Source organism: Pieris rapae, chromosome 3 (genome assembly GCF_905147795.1).
Source record: "Pieris rapae chromosome 3, ilPieRapa1.1, whole genome shotgun sequence".
NCBI classification, from domain to species: Eukaryota; Metazoa; Arthropoda; class Insecta; order Lepidoptera; family Pieridae; genus Pieris; species Pieris rapae.
In genome coordinates this window covers 3,104,435-3,120,429 of record NC_059511.1, presented here as the reverse complement: position 1 = coordinate 3,120,429, position 15,995 = coordinate 3,104,435, and the positions used below count along the sequence as shown (strand labels likewise).

At 31.4% G+C, this 15,995-nt stretch overlaps 3 protein-coding genes across 3 annotated transcripts; 1 reads left to right on the top strand and 2 right to left on the bottom strand.

Annotated features, from left to right (window-relative positions):
• Window positions 1-157: 157 nt before the first annotated feature.
• Window positions 158-4,309, bottom strand: LOC110992030 (putative uncharacterized protein DDB_G0282133). Its single transcript, XM_022257679.2, has 5 exons — window positions 4,074-4,309; window positions 3,679-3,937; window positions 2,216-3,583; window positions 1,691-1,792; window positions 158-1,291 (listed from the first exon to the last, which is right to left on the bottom strand). Exons 1-5 carry the CDS (start codon window positions 4,122-4,124, stop codon window positions 672-674), a joined length of 2,400 nt encoding a protein of 799 aa, XP_022113371.2. The 5' UTR covers window positions 4,125-4,309; the 3' UTR covers window positions 158-671.
• Window positions 4,310-5,724: 1,415 nt separating this feature from the next.
• Window positions 5,725-10,867, bottom strand: LOC110991693 (peptide-N(4)-(N-acetyl-beta-glucosaminyl)asparagine amidase). The gene is made up of 10 exons (XM_022257165.2): window positions 10,351-10,867; window positions 9,954-10,118; window positions 9,092-9,257; window positions 8,617-8,795; window positions 8,177-8,359; window positions 7,844-8,014; window positions 7,546-7,697; window positions 7,006-7,283; window positions 6,217-6,378; window positions 5,725-6,050 (listed from the first exon to the last, which is right to left on the bottom strand). The coding sequence occupies exons 1-10, from the start codon at window positions 10,555-10,557 to the stop codon at window positions 5,887-5,889; spliced, it is 1,827 nt and encodes a 608-aa protein (XP_022112857.2). The 5' UTR covers window positions 10,558-10,867; the 3' UTR covers window positions 5,725-5,886.
• Window positions 10,868-11,455: 588 nt separating this feature from the next.
• On the top strand, window positions 11,456-15,919 carry LOC110991829 (Bardet-Biedl syndrome 4 protein homolog). The gene is made up of 9 exons (XM_022257358.2): window positions 11,456-11,552; window positions 11,745-11,878; window positions 12,124-12,236; window positions 12,684-12,778; window positions 12,956-13,118; window positions 13,596-13,872; window positions 14,102-14,257; window positions 14,819-15,022; window positions 15,708-15,919. Exons 1-9 carry the CDS (start codon window positions 11,501-11,503, stop codon window positions 15,846-15,848), a joined length of 1,335 nt encoding a protein of 444 aa, XP_022113050.2. The 5' UTR covers window positions 11,456-11,500; the 3' UTR covers window positions 15,849-15,919.
• Window positions 15,920-15,995: the final 76 nt, after the last annotated feature.

Sequence of the window (15,995 nt, the reverse complement as noted above, 5' to 3'; positions counted from 1 at the left end):
GTGGTTTTCAGTGGGATAGAGATATTTAATTTTTTAAATTAAAATGATTAGGTATAATAAATTATCAGTACTCATATTAAGACTAACTTTTTTTATCAATCATAGGTGTCATCCACATATTAAAAACACTTTAAAGGGTAAAATAAAAAAAAAACTATCGCAATTCACAATTTATATATTATTTTTACCAATTGTGTAATTTATCTAATACAATTATTCTACTCTATACCTACTCTCCATGATGAAACTAAAAATACAAAACTTAGGAAAAGAATACATAACATTTTTTTTTATTTTTTCATTAAAAATTTAATTAATTTTTAGTTTACAATTCACAAATGCATGCATGCACTATAGAAAAATACTGGTAGAGGCTTAGGCTTATGATAGATAAAAAATAGAAATAATTAATAACATAAATAATAGTTCAACTAAAATATTATTTTTAGATTTATTAAAATCATTTAGTTACCCTACAACGAGGCCCAGTTACATACTTTTATGGGCATATTTTGTGGTTTCTCATTTCAGTTGTTAGGCTTATCTTCGACCAATTACTGCAAGGATTACAAATCTCTTTGCAAAAAAGCATATGTCGTCGATTGAGTATAGCATTTCATCTAGCAAATCGGCTAGCGTTGACGGCATGATAACTTATTTTAGTAACTATTTCAAAACGTGTCGTTTTTAATTTTATTTTTTCTCGGTCTTAAGCTTTTTAAAGTAATATTGTGAATATCGTCACTAAGTTCAAAACTATTTTCGTTTGATATTTTTCTTTCGTCACTTTCACTTCGTTTGGATCTCGTCCTACTTGATATATTTAAATTATCGCTGGTATCAAGTGAGCTATTAGTAACCGCGGCTTTGGCATCTTTTGAGGTCTTGCTACTTTCTTTTGATTTATTTTTTTTCGCTTCAGTTTTCACATACTCAGAATATTTTTTGATGGGCCTTCTTATCATTTTACTTTGTTGAATGTTTGAATTTTCTGATGTATTTGGCTTCTGATTTTCATTACTTGAAGCAATAGTTTTCTCCTTTTCTATGGCGGGCTTTTCAGGCACAAACTGGATTTGATTATTTATGTTTTCACTAACAACTTTTGGAATCACATTTTTTATAGTTTGTTCTTGATCAAATGGCTGCTGAATTTCAGTTGCAGTATTCAATCTTTTCTTAGAATTAGCGATTTTGTTTTTTAAATCTTGCACAGTTAATATTTTTGTTCTATTTTTACCTACTTGGTCCGTAGTATTTAAAGTTGATAAGGTAACATCTTCAAAGTGATCTGTAAGAGACAGTCTTCATTATACTAGACTATATTTTATTCCATATGTTTAAATTTATTATGAACAAATTTGGATTCAATGAACTATACATAGTGCATACTGTAACATTTTTGATTTTATTTTACTAGGTATGTTATTCATATAAAAAATTTTTTACATGATCTTAACTATTTATATAGAAATGAATACATGAGGTTATTTGCATTGACATGATAACTTAAAATATCAATTTGGTGTAAACACATCATCGTAAAGTGTACTAAGTGCTAAAACTGGATACATGGTCTTTTGTACCTACTAACATTAAATAAATTTTGTTTCAGCTTGCCACGCCAATCAACTAGTTCATGTTATAGAAATGTGATAAATTGCTCATAAAATTGTTAACTTAAACTTACCTCTGTTTGCAGTGGGTCGTGCTATTTTCCAGACAGGTATATTTTCAGATTCCATTTCACTTTCTATATCAGTTTCCCAGAAGGTTTTCATATAATTTGAACCTGAAATTTTAAATTGTACAAAAAATTTAAAGCAACAACACAAACCAGAAAACCATGATTGCTTATCTCTAAGCAAAGAATCATAGTATCACATTATAGTTTTACATCCTTAAAAGATTTATTCCTTAAGCTGGTTTTGTTTGTCACACAAAACAACTGAAATGAGTGAAAAATAATTTATTTATCATTCAGTCAGAAAGACTTATGCAATAGACAACTATTTCTTTTCACAAGTGACAAAAAAAATGTGACTTGATGTTATGTAATTGTGTTTATTTAAAATGTAATAAAAGTATTTTCCTGATAAATTAAGTCAATGGAAAATTATTACATTATTAGTGAATTGAATCCAGTTATTCTGGTTATATGTATAAGCAATAAAACTCACAATCAGATTATTTTTGAGCATAAAACAGTACTTACTTTGAAAGACAGTCTTAGAAGATCTTGAATTCTGAGAAAGAATATTCTGTCTTGGAACTCTACGATCTTTTGATTTCGATGAGCTCGCCAATTTACCATTTTTATCCTTGTCAATATTGGTCTGTTCAAAAACTGTGCCATTGAGTGTTTCATCAGTAAATGTATCACTAACATCACTATCAAATTTGTCATCTGTGACGGTATTTGTTTTACTGGATGTTGCATATATTTCTTCAGCAGGTACTATTTTGTGAATTAAATCCATTACATTGTCCTCCTCATCAGAAACATTTCTATTTAGACATGACTGTGTTGTTACTAGTTTCCTAGTTTTATTCCGTTCTTTATTGTCAATTTTGGTTTGGGGACTTGGTCCAGCTGCAGCAGATATTTCTTTAGAGTTTAAAAAATCTACTTTCTGTGTGAATAACTTTCGCTTTGAAAAACTAGATTTCAAAGAAACTTCAGCTAATTTTGATTCCTCACATTCATACATATTATTTTGAATACCTCCAGGTACTTCATTTATGTTTTTCACCAGAATTGTGGGTGGAACTATCTTAGAATTAACAATTTCTTTTGTATTACTAGTGTCTTTTAGTTTAGGTACCAAAGGTTTTTTAAAAGCATCTTTTAAAGAATTTAATTTAGAATTTGTAACACTATTTGCAAGTTTTATTCTCTTAGGAGAGTTATTGACTTGATGATTAAAGGTTCGTTTTCTATTTTCACTGTCGGAAAATATTTCTTCATTTTCACTGCTAAGACTTTCTTGGCTTACTGTCAATTTAGGTGTATCTTTAGAATTATTTTCAATTTCTGTTGTATTATTGAACCTTTGAGATGGAAACATATATTCACTTGGAAAACAATCTTTTAATGTTCGCCCTTCATTGCATTTTTGCCCTTCATTGCATGTTTGAGTGGAGTCTGGCTTGGCTACTTCAGCAAAATTGTTAGTCTCTTTTTGATTAATTGAAAATATATTTTTTTTTAAAGCAATTGTATGGTTTATGTATTGATCTTTATTATTGATTGAATTTATGATTAAAGATTTGTTTACTTGACTTATATGTGGTTCTTTAAGAACTGACTTATTTTTAAGTAACCTGTGTTCATCATCTTCATTGCTACTTATAGGCGATTCACTACTATCTCTGTCTAAACATTTCATACTTCTAATGTGTCTAACTATATTACTTCGGTTACTTTTGAATACCATAGACTTATGTCTATTCTTTTCATACCTTCTTCTAAGTTTTAGTTTTAATTTCCGGCAAACTATTTCTTTAATAATCTGTAGTTCATGTGTATTAAATGATTCAAACTTAAGAGCATTTGTTATGTCAATAACAGTTCTTGTTGTATCTGAAAAAAAAATTTTTTTTTCTTAAACATTGCAGGAGGTGGCTGGTAATTCAGATTTAAAATGTGTAATAATATATTATTAACAATTTACTTACCAACACTACGGATCGACATTGGAGATCTACTCCTGCCATCAAAATGAGATCTATGAGAACTCGCATATTGTCCAGGATGAAATCGAGGCGGTCCAACATCACTTCTTAAAGAAAATGGAGATATTGCTCGTTCACGGTACATACTCCGGACATCGGTTTGTGGAAGATCCAGCTTGTAGCGATTGGAATTGATGTCAACATTGTTCATTGACATCATTTGTGAGTTTGAGTTTCTGCTAAATCCACCTACTGATATTTCCTTAAATGTAATAGCAGTATACGTTAAAATAACAAACATAGGTGATAGAGAAAACTACAAATTAAAATATTTGGGTAAAGTTTACTAAATAAACAATAATTTTACTACTACAAAAAATAACAAATGCTAAACAAACCCCAATTCCGGTACGAAATGTCATCATATTCTCTTCTTCGATGTCCGACATACTGTAGCATTTATCACAACTCACAATATTTTGATTTTTCAGTTAGCGTGGATTTAATTTAACGTTAATTTTACAAATTTGAATAAGTACAAACTGTCAGACGTCAAATATTAATATTATGGACACTGCTTTTGCACCGCACGCTATAAGCATAGACATTACTATTTTTTTTTTTTATTAGCCGGATACAAAGTCCATTGGCACTAGACATTACTATAAACTAAATAGTGACGAGCTCCGAAAAATAGGAATACAGAAGTCTTGCTGTTGTACCCTTAATTGGTATTAAAATTAAATATGTCATTTCTTATTTTAACCATATTGTTGAATCGACGAATTAGAACTACTGGTGTAAAGGTACTTTATTTAATCAAACCGTTTTCGAAGTGAGACTTCTTTAGAATCGTTGTGATTTCAAACCAGATGCAACGGAAAAAGCGACAGTAAAAAGAGACTCAGACACACTCTTAAATTCATAAGATTTAACGTGGGAGAAAATGAGATAGGAGGCATTATATTTTTCTGACGGAAGTAACGCTTACTGTGTAGTTTCCGCAATTTAAAAATAACATCTATATTCTACCTCGTTTTATAGGTCTGTCAGCGCCATCTAGTGGTGAGTTATTTGACCCGATTTAAGTCAGTTTCTTGGTAGTATTTATTTAGGATAGCATTTTCTCGTTTTATTTGAAACTGATTCTTGTAATTATGTTATTATTAGTATATTTATATTTAAAATGAAAACCCATATAATTTGTGACAATTTTGGAAGAAGTAAATTAATTATCCTATAATAATCTGGTCTATTTTATATAAAAATAACAATGTTGTATAAAGGAACAGCAAAGTAAATAAAGAAAAATTCAACAGTTCAAAAAAACTGTTGACACAACTATTTTAAATTGCAGTTTATTGAAAATCTCTAAATATACTTCATTTTCATTCATTTATTACTTTAAAATAAGTAAATTAATAATAAATTTTCTGACGATTGCGACATTCTATAATATTCAATAAGAAGGTTATATTGACATGTGCCGATGTAACCTTCCTTCTATTTGAATAATCTTTGTAAAACACATGAATAATTAATATAGTTAAATTATAATATCAAATTTATTATTTAATCATATCAGTGATATATGCCGTCAACGCCAAAGAAGTTTTACTTCAATCGCGGGTAAACACGGTTACACGCACACATATTTTTGTTTTTATTAAAGTTTATCTTTTAAGTTATCTTTACCACATATTCACGTTGAAGGCAATCTAAATACTACGTATTGTACGTAAAACTAGAAAGTTAAAAATGTATAGTACAATAGGCGTTTATTTCTTTCACTATGTAAATTATTCTTATTAAAATATGTATTTTTTTTAGAATTAGAACAGGGGACAAACGGGCAGGAGGCTCACCTGATGTTAAGTGATAAAGCCACCCATGGACACTCTCGATGCCAGAGGGCTCGCGAGTGCGTTGCCGGCCCTTTGAGAATTGGTACGCTCTTTTCTTGAAGGACCCTAAGTCGAATTGGTTCGGAAAAACTTCAGTTGGCAGCTGGTTCCACAAAGTGGTGGTGCGCGGCAAAAACTGCCTAGAAAAACGCGCAGTTGTGGAAGGCGGACGTCGAGGTGATACAGTTGGAATTTCGTATGGAGCTAAATTTAATCTATCTTACAAGCATAATAAGCAACATATTTATTATTATAAAAAAAACTTTATACAAACAAATTATATATACTGCAGCAGAATTATTCAATTTCAATTTGATTTTATGTTTGCATTTACTTCAAAGGTAGGAGATTTTGAGTCCAGTGATTGTCTGAAGAGTTGTGAATGTTGCCAGGATACATTCCCTTGTCCGCCACTAAGATGTGCAGTTATTATAACCCTTTTAAATTGGTTGCTAAATTCTGTAGTAGTTTCTAAAAACAATAACGTTATTGTAATATAATTAATAAAATAAACTAAATAAGATTGTACAGTGTACAAAGTATTATAATTTATAAAGCTACAATATATAAAATAATGCACTTAAGAAAGAACATAAACCTAATACAACACATTACTGCAAATATAAAAAATAATAACCATTGAAATCTGTAACAATTGGATTATTGTCATCAAATTGCACGTGCCATTTAATGCTGCCGTTTTCAAAAATAGCAGAAGTTACTCGAACGGTAAGTGACGTAAATATCAAACCATCTTTTACGGATAATTTCCAAGATACCTTTCCAGATATTTCTCCTTCTAAAAACAAAATGAAGTATTTAGCGGGATATTAAAAACTATTTCCGGATATTTATAAGTAACTACAGACTATAAATCTGTACAGGTTGTTGTTTATAGATTTGTTCAGTATTGGCTTTTAAATTTTTAAACGTTAATAATTTCAAGAATCGGGTAACACTTTCCTCTAGGAAAGATGGCGTCGCACCAGTCCCTATAATGGACCATACTTATAAAAAAGTAAGCAATCGTCAAGTTTTTATGGATTTCCATCAGTATTATATATTAATCTCAAAGTATTCAACGAAATTAAACTCTGGCCAAAATTATGTACAAGCATTCTACGACTGACAGATAAAAATCAATATTTTTAAGTATGGATTTTTATATATTAATTAAAATTTATGTGTTATTTATAAGATCAATCTGTATAGCTATGTTTTATATATTTTTCTGAATACCACCTTTTTTTTCATATCGTCAAATAGTAGTTGATAAACCCAAAAAAAACTATATGCTATGAAAATCCAAACGAACGTTTCGTCAAGTATGCCTATATTTTAATTATAGAACATATAGCCAACTAAAAAAAAATTATATGACGAGCAAAATCATATATTTTTACCATAATTAAGAAATAATAAGAACCTTCTCTTGCTATATAAACCTGCCGCCAGTCTTTTTCCACATTTCGAAAGATATGTTCTCCTTTATACACCCCTGAGCCCCATCCATCTAATGTTGATAGTTGCTCTCCATTTCTACTAATGTGGTACTTATCCGGGCTACAGTAATATTGTATACTGACTTCCCCTGGTTGGTCAAATTCAAAGCCATGCCCAAATTGAGAACCTATTTCACCACGTTGCGTTTTCCATTCTTTAGAGCCGGATATCCGTCCTCGGGATTCGTAATCACTTGGTTTTCTAAAAAAGTTATAGGTACTATTCAACTACCGCTCCAATAAAAAAAATCGTAGGCGATTCGAGCGAAATGTCGCAATACTTTCAAATTAAATTTTGACAGTTAAACGCAGTGTTGCCCGCTAAAAGATGTTATAAGGTACCTTGTTCACACTATTCTTAAATTCAATTTGTTATGATAAAAATGTCAGCATACTAACAAAATCACCACATTCTATCGTAATATCATTTTAGTTCAAATGATTAAAAAAGGTATTTTTATCACCTCTCCAACATCATCTGTGCAAGTTCATGTATAGTACGAGTAGTTAGCCACTTCCGCCTTGCAGGTGAAACCTGTGCTAGTCTATGTTCACGTAGAGTTAGCAACGTTGATATTAATTCTTGTTCTGTGCATTGATTTCGACGCAAAAGAACCTTTAAAATACGAGACTTTTTTTAAATATGGGCTTTTTGGAATTACCTACTAATAAACATAATATGTATGAAATTTTAACTGTAAGTATGTACCTGCTATAAAAAATATATACTTTTTATTAACATTGAGTTTTAGTTGCCCATACCTCCTTATGTTTAGTTGTATAACGCCAAGTAACGTCCTGGACATCGTTACAAGAGACAGCTATCACATAAGTTAGCTTTTTACCCCAGCCATGGTCATACATCAGCGGAGTGTCCAATGCCCCTTCGCAAGGGTCAACATGCAACCAGTTCTTTGATACATAATCATATACCTGAAAAGGCAAAATGTATCAAACTCATACAATTCATTCAGATAATATTTTTATGTGGGCCGAAGTTAAATCAATTTTTATTTAGTAAAAAATACTTTTCTTAAAACATACTTTTAAATTCCTGCAATATTTTGTACAAATAATACGCGATATTAAACATACCTCACACCAGACATGATCAGTAGAATCATAGATGTAGCGTGTGTCATAACCAAGTGCTCGGCAGAACATAGCAAAACAATTCGCCCATTCGCCGCATCTACCACGACGCGTACGCATTAACGCGCGTATATCATTATACCGCGGAAATTTTGTATAATTTCCACAATGCGCGCAACTGTAGACCTAAAACATAATAGACTTTTACTATCTCAGCGGCTTAGTTCCATGTTGGTATAAATTAATCGTACTTTTTTTTTATAGAACAGGGGGCAAACGGGCAGGAGCCTCACCTGATGTTAAATGATACAACCGCCCATGGACACTCTTAATGCCAGAGGGCTCGCGAGTGCGTTGCCGGCCTTTGAAAAAAATTAAAAAAAAAAAAAATTTTTTTTTAAATAAAACTAGCCACCAATAAAATGAGACCAAAATAATTGTACCTCAGCATTGCATGTTTCTGTCGCAGTTGTTAAAGTAGTGCTGTGATAAAATTTTGTAGGTCCCCCACATGTCTCACATTGCGGTGAATCTACCCATGAAAAGTATTTGTGTTTGAACCATCCTATTAGCTCCATTAACAATGCAATGTCATATGATAGCTCTTCTTCTTTTGTATCACCTGCAATTTATATTTACTCGTAGGTTACCTGTACATAGACTCTGTGACTAATTGGTAAGACTATTTATTCAATAACTTTTGATTCAATTGCAGTCAAACAGTTATAAACAGTAATTGTATTAAACAAAAATTATTAATAGTAGAGGTGCAGAATGACAGGTCTAGTTATTGCTTTATTTTAAATATTATTTGCATTTGTTATGTAATAATATGGAGGACACTGTGTATTGAGTGGCATTGTGGTCGCCACATATTTTTTTTGAGATACATATATAAATACCTATAAAATTAAATACCTGTTTTAATTTTTTTCTGAATTTCTCTCATTCTTTTCAATGCTCTTAATTCTAGTGTAACCATTGGTATCTCATTCCTTGCAGCTTGTTGTAATTCTTCATCCTCATAGTCCAAAACCCTATTGAATAATATCTGTATTGTTAGTAATAGTTTATTGGTTGTCATCTGTAAGTAACACTTTTGTTATTATTTTTATCAACATTGTACAAGAAACCTCAAGTCAAGTAAGGACCCCAGTCATGAATAGTTTTAGTTGAACTATATGATTATATATATTTTATATCCTAATAGGTACTCTGGTTAAGATGAATAAAATTTTAAGATAAAAATGGACTCAAATTTTTCTCATGAATAAAGTCTAGTGCAACAGATGCAAGTATAATTAAAATTTATTAAAACAGTGGTACCTCCATATACCAGTGCCCTAAAATACAGGTGTCTTGAGATACAACCAACTGAGCTATAATGACCAGACCTGTCAATTTCGTTGTTTGCCTTGATTTGAAACATTTTTCATAACTTGGGGTAGAGTTTTTAGATTTTTGTAGTTTGTCATATTTATTTATATAACCAACAATCAAAAGGAGATGATGTTTATTGAATTAGTGTGAAGTCATTTTCTTATTCAAAAAAATTAACAAAAGCTGAGGTTGTTTTTGGAACAGATTAATGGCATGACAATTTATTTTAATAGGGAAAATTGCATTAAGATACAAGCGATCATTATGGAACAAATTAAACTTGTATGTGGTACAAGGTACCACTGTATTCATAGCATTAGAAAAATATTTAATATGGGACATATATAAATAGCAAGCTATTTTGAAGGACATTAATGTAAATTTAATTCAAAGTATATACCAGAACATTAATAGGAGTCAATTTGTATTTTTTTATAGGAACTTTTTCAATTTTTGATAAAGTTTTTGAGTCAACGCACAAACTCATTTTCCTTTCAATAGCTGACTTAGCCATCCTCAGTTTATCAATGGTTTTATCTATAGGGTAGATTAATTTATTTTGTTCCTGTAAATGAGAAAATCATGTATCTAAAAATTTAAATCATATTATTTACGAATTGTATTATTAAGAAACCAATTATAATTTCGCAACAGTAGTTTGTAAAAGGGTTTGATGGTTACCAAGCACACGTTCTTGTATTTTTTAAGATTTTATAATAGTACTTAATTAGAATATGTCATGTAAAAAAATAGTATAATGATAGTCACTACATTTACTAGATTTTTATAAAACTTACCCAACGGAAACCAACATATAAAAGATAATCGTTTAACTCTTTAAAAACACGAATATTTTCCACGACTTCTATTTTTAAATGCCTACTATTATTAGGGTGGTCTAAAATATGATTAATATTTTGTAGTAGTTCGTATAAGATTTTTCGAAATTTATTTACATTTTTAACACTTTGCTCTACAACTGCTAAACGTGCCATATCTTCCATGATTTTAAATTATTATTATTGCAGCCCCTTAATAATGGAATGTTTTTTTAAATTTAAGTAGTTTAAAATTAAGTCCTGAAGTCAAGTTTTTTTTTATGTTTATGATTATGGTATTATCACAATTTTGACTATATCATCGTTTTGTAAACCCATGCCACAGACTCTGGTCTCTGATGAGATTCCAATGGCAATATCAAGTGACAGCCGTCAATTCAAAGTACGAGATCAATCAACTGTTGTTGAAATTTTGTGATTATCTTCTTGAAATGTTACTGTTTTTTTAACATGTCGAAAAAGCCAATACGAATTCAACCGAGACATGTTATCGTAAAATGAGAAGGTGTAGATCAAAGTCATCGAACTTTGATTATAATTAAGTTAGACTGAGTGGTTTTGATATTTCTCTTTGGTACTTAGTTGTGACTTTTTAGGGGTTTCCAGTGCTAGTATACGGCGAAATAATCCCACTCACTCTCACTCGTTAGAGATGGCTTGTGTCCTGCAGTGGGATGTATATAGATTTATTATTCATGATGTATTTTTCTATATTAATAACCCGATGTTTAATAACACTTTTCATACAAAAAACAAATATGCTTTATGTTCAATACTACTAAAGACAAAAATGAAACAGTATCAAAAACACTTAATCCGATTTTCCTAGTATTGCCCACAACAATTTTTATTTCCGAGATTTCGATATACTTTTAGTCATAATAGCAGACCTATTTGGTTGAAGTATCTATTTTTTTAATATATAATGAATATATTATTACAATCTAGTTTTATATTCCCTGTAATAAAACTAACAAGTGATATTTAGAAGAAGTTCAGAAGTCATTTTGTTTAAGGTTCAGGTAACCATGGTAATATTTCCAGCTTAAAATATTATAAATGAAAAAACAATAAAATATTATTAACGATAGCTACGTCAATCATTTATATGATAAATAATATGAAAAAACACTTTACTGAAAACTTTCTTACTAGTGAAGGTAAGTATTGAGTAGATACATATATACAATTATACATATATCCAGTTATGGTGTGAAAATATATAATTTTTGTCTTCCAGTGTTTAATTGCAACTAACTACTTACTACTAACTAGCATAGGGTTTTATTATACTTTTCAAAAGAGATAGAATATATAAATATTTTTTAAATCTTAATTTGAAATACTTTTAGATTGTACGCGGGGTTCTCGTAATTGGCTTTTGCATACACGGTATGTCAGAGGAGAATACGATAAATGCTTGGAACTGGCTGACAACTTGCAAAAAAATGCATTTAATTCACATAGATTTGCACATTATGTAAAGGTAAGTCTTCTAAATAGTTATCATTACTAAATATTTGATATTTTCAAGAAGTACATACGAGCACGTAATTTTCTCTGGTCAGCTGCATGATATTGTAAACAAGTTTGCCGAATATTTTTTTAAATACAAAAGATCGGTACTTAAAACTGATCAGTGAAGCAAACAGAAATGTTGTCATGCCCTGTCAGGTCATGCGATGACCACTTGGGACTTGATTAATTTGTTTGAGGCATTTTCTGTGGCAGGCTTTAATCTATTCTGAAACGGGCCGACTTCAAGAAGCTCTGGATAAATTTCATATTTCTATAAAGATACAACCTCAAGATCCTGAAGCTTTAAAACAAGTCGCTAACTGTCTGTAAGTAAAAAAATCAAGTATTAATATTATTCTATTTTTATTAAAGTACGAGAACACATTAACGTCAAAATAAAAATTTTTGTCGGCTAGTTCATTCTGAAGACGCTAATAATATATTTTGATGACAATAGGACTTTACTTTTAGTCGTAATTCTACTCAAATTCAACCCTATTGAGTTGAATGGAATACGTACCGACTATGTACTTGTAATAATAATATATTGCTACTGGTATTAGTATAAATACGTAAGTATATACTTAATGGGTCTAATTGACTGTGGCCGCCAAATATAATATATCTGTTAAAATCAAAAAGGATCTGCTATAGGGGCCTAAAATTGTATTTACAGCTGACAAGATTTTTTTAATACCCATCATAGACTTAATTATTTTAATTCCTATTAAATAACTACGTTTCGAAAATTAGTGTGAAATTTATTGTTGCAGTTATCGACAAGGACGCTACCAGCTTGCCCGTGATGTGTTTTTAGAAGCGGATAAATTATCAAAACATCCAGACCCTGAAATTTATTCTGGTTTAGGTATTAATAATCCTTTCTTAAATTTTGCACTCGTATTAGTAAACATTGATGGTGTATTATTTTTTAAGCATACCTCTAACATCTTTAGCAATGTTGTAATAAAAGCAACTATATTTGTTAGATCACAACTTGAAGATCGACGAAATTTTTCTGAATCGCACGAATAATATTTTACAGCGATGTGTGCAGAAAATCTTGACGACGTAAGTCATGGTATAGAATGGGCGAAGGCCTCTGTGCAGGCCGGAGGAGGAGAACGAGCTGGTGCTCTTCTGGCAAAGCTGCTTAAAGAAAATGGCAATGAAGATGATGCTTTAGCGGTCTACGATGACGTCTTAGCGTAAGATAATGAAACACGACGAGAGATTCGTCTTGTTTAGTCTATTGTAATTTAATAGTTACCTACTTAAGCATTTTACTCCAAACATATTTTTTAAACATTTGATTCAATCATTCAAGACGCTAAACTTCTTGCATAACATAGAAGGAACATAAAGGAAACTATTTGATTGCAACTAGGTGTACCGAAGTACACACGTAAAACACAGAAGACGTTTCGTACTTCGGTACGAAACACTTCTGTGTTTCAATCAGGTTTATTTAGTCAATTTATGTTTCTATCTATGTTACTGCAACAATTTAGTCTGTAGTGACATTTTTTTATTTGAATACTTTAACTAATATATTGTATTTGTATTTCTTAATAAAATATGTACTTTTTTTACTTTGTTTTTGTAAGCAATATTTTTACTTTTTTATGAGTAACTTCTGTTAAGTGACCAAAAAATAAATAAACAATTTACCACATGTCTTGCAGGTTAAACGCATGCGGAGCTGATACGCTAGCTGCAGCCGGAGCATTGCGACTGCGTTGTGGGGATCCACGACGAGCGTTTCAATTACTTGGTGAAGCACTTTCTCAGCAACCAACGCAACACGCAGCCGCTCTGGCATTGGCTGCTATGATGTTGCAACATAAGGATGTCGATGCGTCCTTAGCAAGATTAAAAGCTGCCTTAACTGCTCATCCTACATGTGTGGCAGCTCACACCGATCTGGGACTGGCACTGTTGTCCAAAAAGAAATATATTGCGGTTAGCATCTATGTCTGAATAAAATAAATTCTGCATCTATGTCTTAATAAAATCAATTCTGCATTTCTGCGCTGTTAAGGAAGAAGGGTGCTCAAACCGTGCGGTTGGCGAGTTTTGTTTGATTGTGATTGGTCAAACGGATAGTCGGCGGAACGCGTGATTGTTTCCTCTCACGTTTTATTCCCCACAAAATAATTTTATTTATTTGATAATTTAACCTACATTCCAGGCATTAACGTGCCTTCAACGGGCAGTTTGGGCAGCTCCGCTTAGTGCTCGAGCTGCTCACGATCTTGGACTAGTGCTTCTAATATGCAAGCGACCAGCGTCGGCATTTAATAGACTTGCTGCTGCTGCTGCATTGCAACCATCACAGCCATACACTGTAATCTTTTGCCCATATTATTATTTTATTCAATTTTAATCAAACTCAAAAATCATTAATTCATGTAGGTAACATAATGTACACTAATGAACGTCAAAAAAAGAAATATACATTGAATGCTTCTCATTATACATTAACTGCCAGTTCTCAAATGAAGGGCGTATAACAGAAGAGAAGAACTGGCAATAAAAATATTATTAAAGTCGCTTTACTTTCGTCAAAATATTTCCCTTTGTTGAATATACTTCTGAACTAACAAAGTCTCGGGGCCAACAAATTTGTTGTGTTATCTGATTTTATTGTTTATTGTCTTAAGAATCCTGAAGATAAGTTCCCAAAACGAGACTTTACGCTACATGTCTCCCGCGTGTCAAAAAATTAGTATCTGCTAAGTCTCTACTTTGAAGTGATCATTTAAATAAATTATTTAAAACACAAAACAACTACAACAGACTTCTGTTTCCGACACGTTTTCGATATACCAACCATAAGCTTGAATATACAATAATTTTAATAGTGTTCATTCACCTTCAAATAATAAAAATAAAATAATGTTTATAGGTTCTCCTTATTGCTATATCGTTAGAGCGTCTTGATGATCCAAGAGCAGATGCTGCCTACTCCAAAGCAGTATCCCTTGACCCTGAAGATGCACTCATTAGGATAAATAACGCTGCAAGACACGCTCGGGCGGGTCGATATTCTGAAGCTGCCCAAGAAGCACTTTTAACGGATCAATTATTAAGACGAGAAAATAATCTGCAGGTATGAAGAATGCCGTCCCAAAACCAATGGGACGTGATAAGTCACTAAATGAATCGAGATCTTCATAGCATAGTTTGTTTAGCTTTTGTTTTTATTTAGGTTACAGCGATACTTTCTTTGTTAGAAACTTTAAAATCATTATTTATTTATAAGCAATCGTACAGCTACACATATACACATTAATTATAAAAAAGAAAACACTTAGTCAATATACAAAGCCAAAGCAGATCACATTGTTCAATATACAAACCTACGAAATAGAAGTCAATTGAGGACATCGATCAAACGACGAAACAAACTACAACTTCATTTCTCAAATAAAAAGATATTGTTACTACTGCTATATAAAGTCTTCCGGATTTCTGAAATAATTTCTCACACCCTCTTAGGTGTAAAATGTCAATATCTTCATAAATTGTATTGTAGTTAGCTAAAACCCGAAACATTGGCGAATTACGCACATGATTCGTGTTCGCACGAGGCATTTGGGAATATTAAACGAATACCGTGCAAAAATAATAAAACTTTGCTGATAAATTCGAAAATATTTTATACTTCAATATCCTTGAGCAAAATGTTTAAAGTGCTCAAACTGGATTACATTACAAGTAAAAACTTGGTAATGTAATCCAAAAGAAGGGTCGCTGACTCTTGTTGCCTCAGCACATAAACTAATTTTTTTTAGTTGGCGGCATCTTTAGCTTTGCTGATGTCACTGCTTCGGGAAACAGGAGTTGAGCTTTCCGCGGACGCTATCGAAAACACACCAATCTCCAACACTACTACATCTCCAGATAACGAAGATTTCGCGGCTGATGAAGTTTAAGCAAAGCAAGACCAAAAATATAAACTTAAGTAAAAAATAAATGTAAAAGTCCTTATTTATTTTAAAATCGGTTAAAATATAAATTTTATAGGAAAAAGTAATCGAATTTTATTTTTATGTCATGAGTAAGAGATTAGCACAGTACGT

What these genes read in the sequence shown, in the direction of transcription:
- LOC110991829 (XM_022257358.2), top strand. Translation starts at nt 11,501, where the DNA reads ATGATAAATAATATGAAAAAACACTTTACTGAAAACTTTCTTACTAGT. An exon ending in AAACTTTCTTACTAGTGAAG is followed by an intron (nt 11,553 to 11,744) that starts GTAAGTATTGAG and finishes AAATACTTTTAG; the next exon opens with ATTGTACGCGGGGTTCTCGT. An exon ending in GACGAGAAAATAATCTGCAG is followed by an intron (nt 15,023 to 15,707) that starts GTATGAAGAATG and finishes AATTTTTTTTAG; the next exon opens with TTGGCGGCATCTTTAGCTTT.
- LOC110992030 (XM_022257679.2), bottom strand. Translation starts at nt 4,124, where the DNA reads ATGTCGGACATCGAAGAAGAGAATATGATGACATTTCGTACCGGAATT. An exon ending in CATTTCGTACCGGAATTGGG is followed by an intron (nt 3,938 to 4,073) that starts GTTTGTTTAGCA and finishes ATTACATTTAAG; the next exon opens with GAAATATCAGTAGGTGGATT. An exon ending in ACGACCCACTGCAAACAGAG is followed by an intron (nt 1,292 to 1,690) that starts GTAAGTTTAAGT and finishes TGTCTCTTACAG; the next exon opens with ATCACTTTGAAGATGTTACC.
- LOC110991693 (XM_022257165.2), bottom strand. Translation starts at nt 10,557, where the DNA reads ATGGAAGATATGGCACGTTTAGCAGTTGTAGAGCAAAGTGTTAAAAAT. An exon ending in TCAGAAAAAAATTAAAACAG is followed by an intron (nt 8,796 to 9,091) that starts GTATTTAATTTT and finishes TATAAATTGCAG; the next exon opens with GTGATACAAAAGAAGAAGAG. An exon ending in GGTTTATATAGCAAGAGAAG is followed by an intron (nt 6,379 to 7,005) that starts GTTCTTATTATT and finishes TTTTGTTTTTAG; the next exon opens with AAGGAGAAATATCTGGAAAG.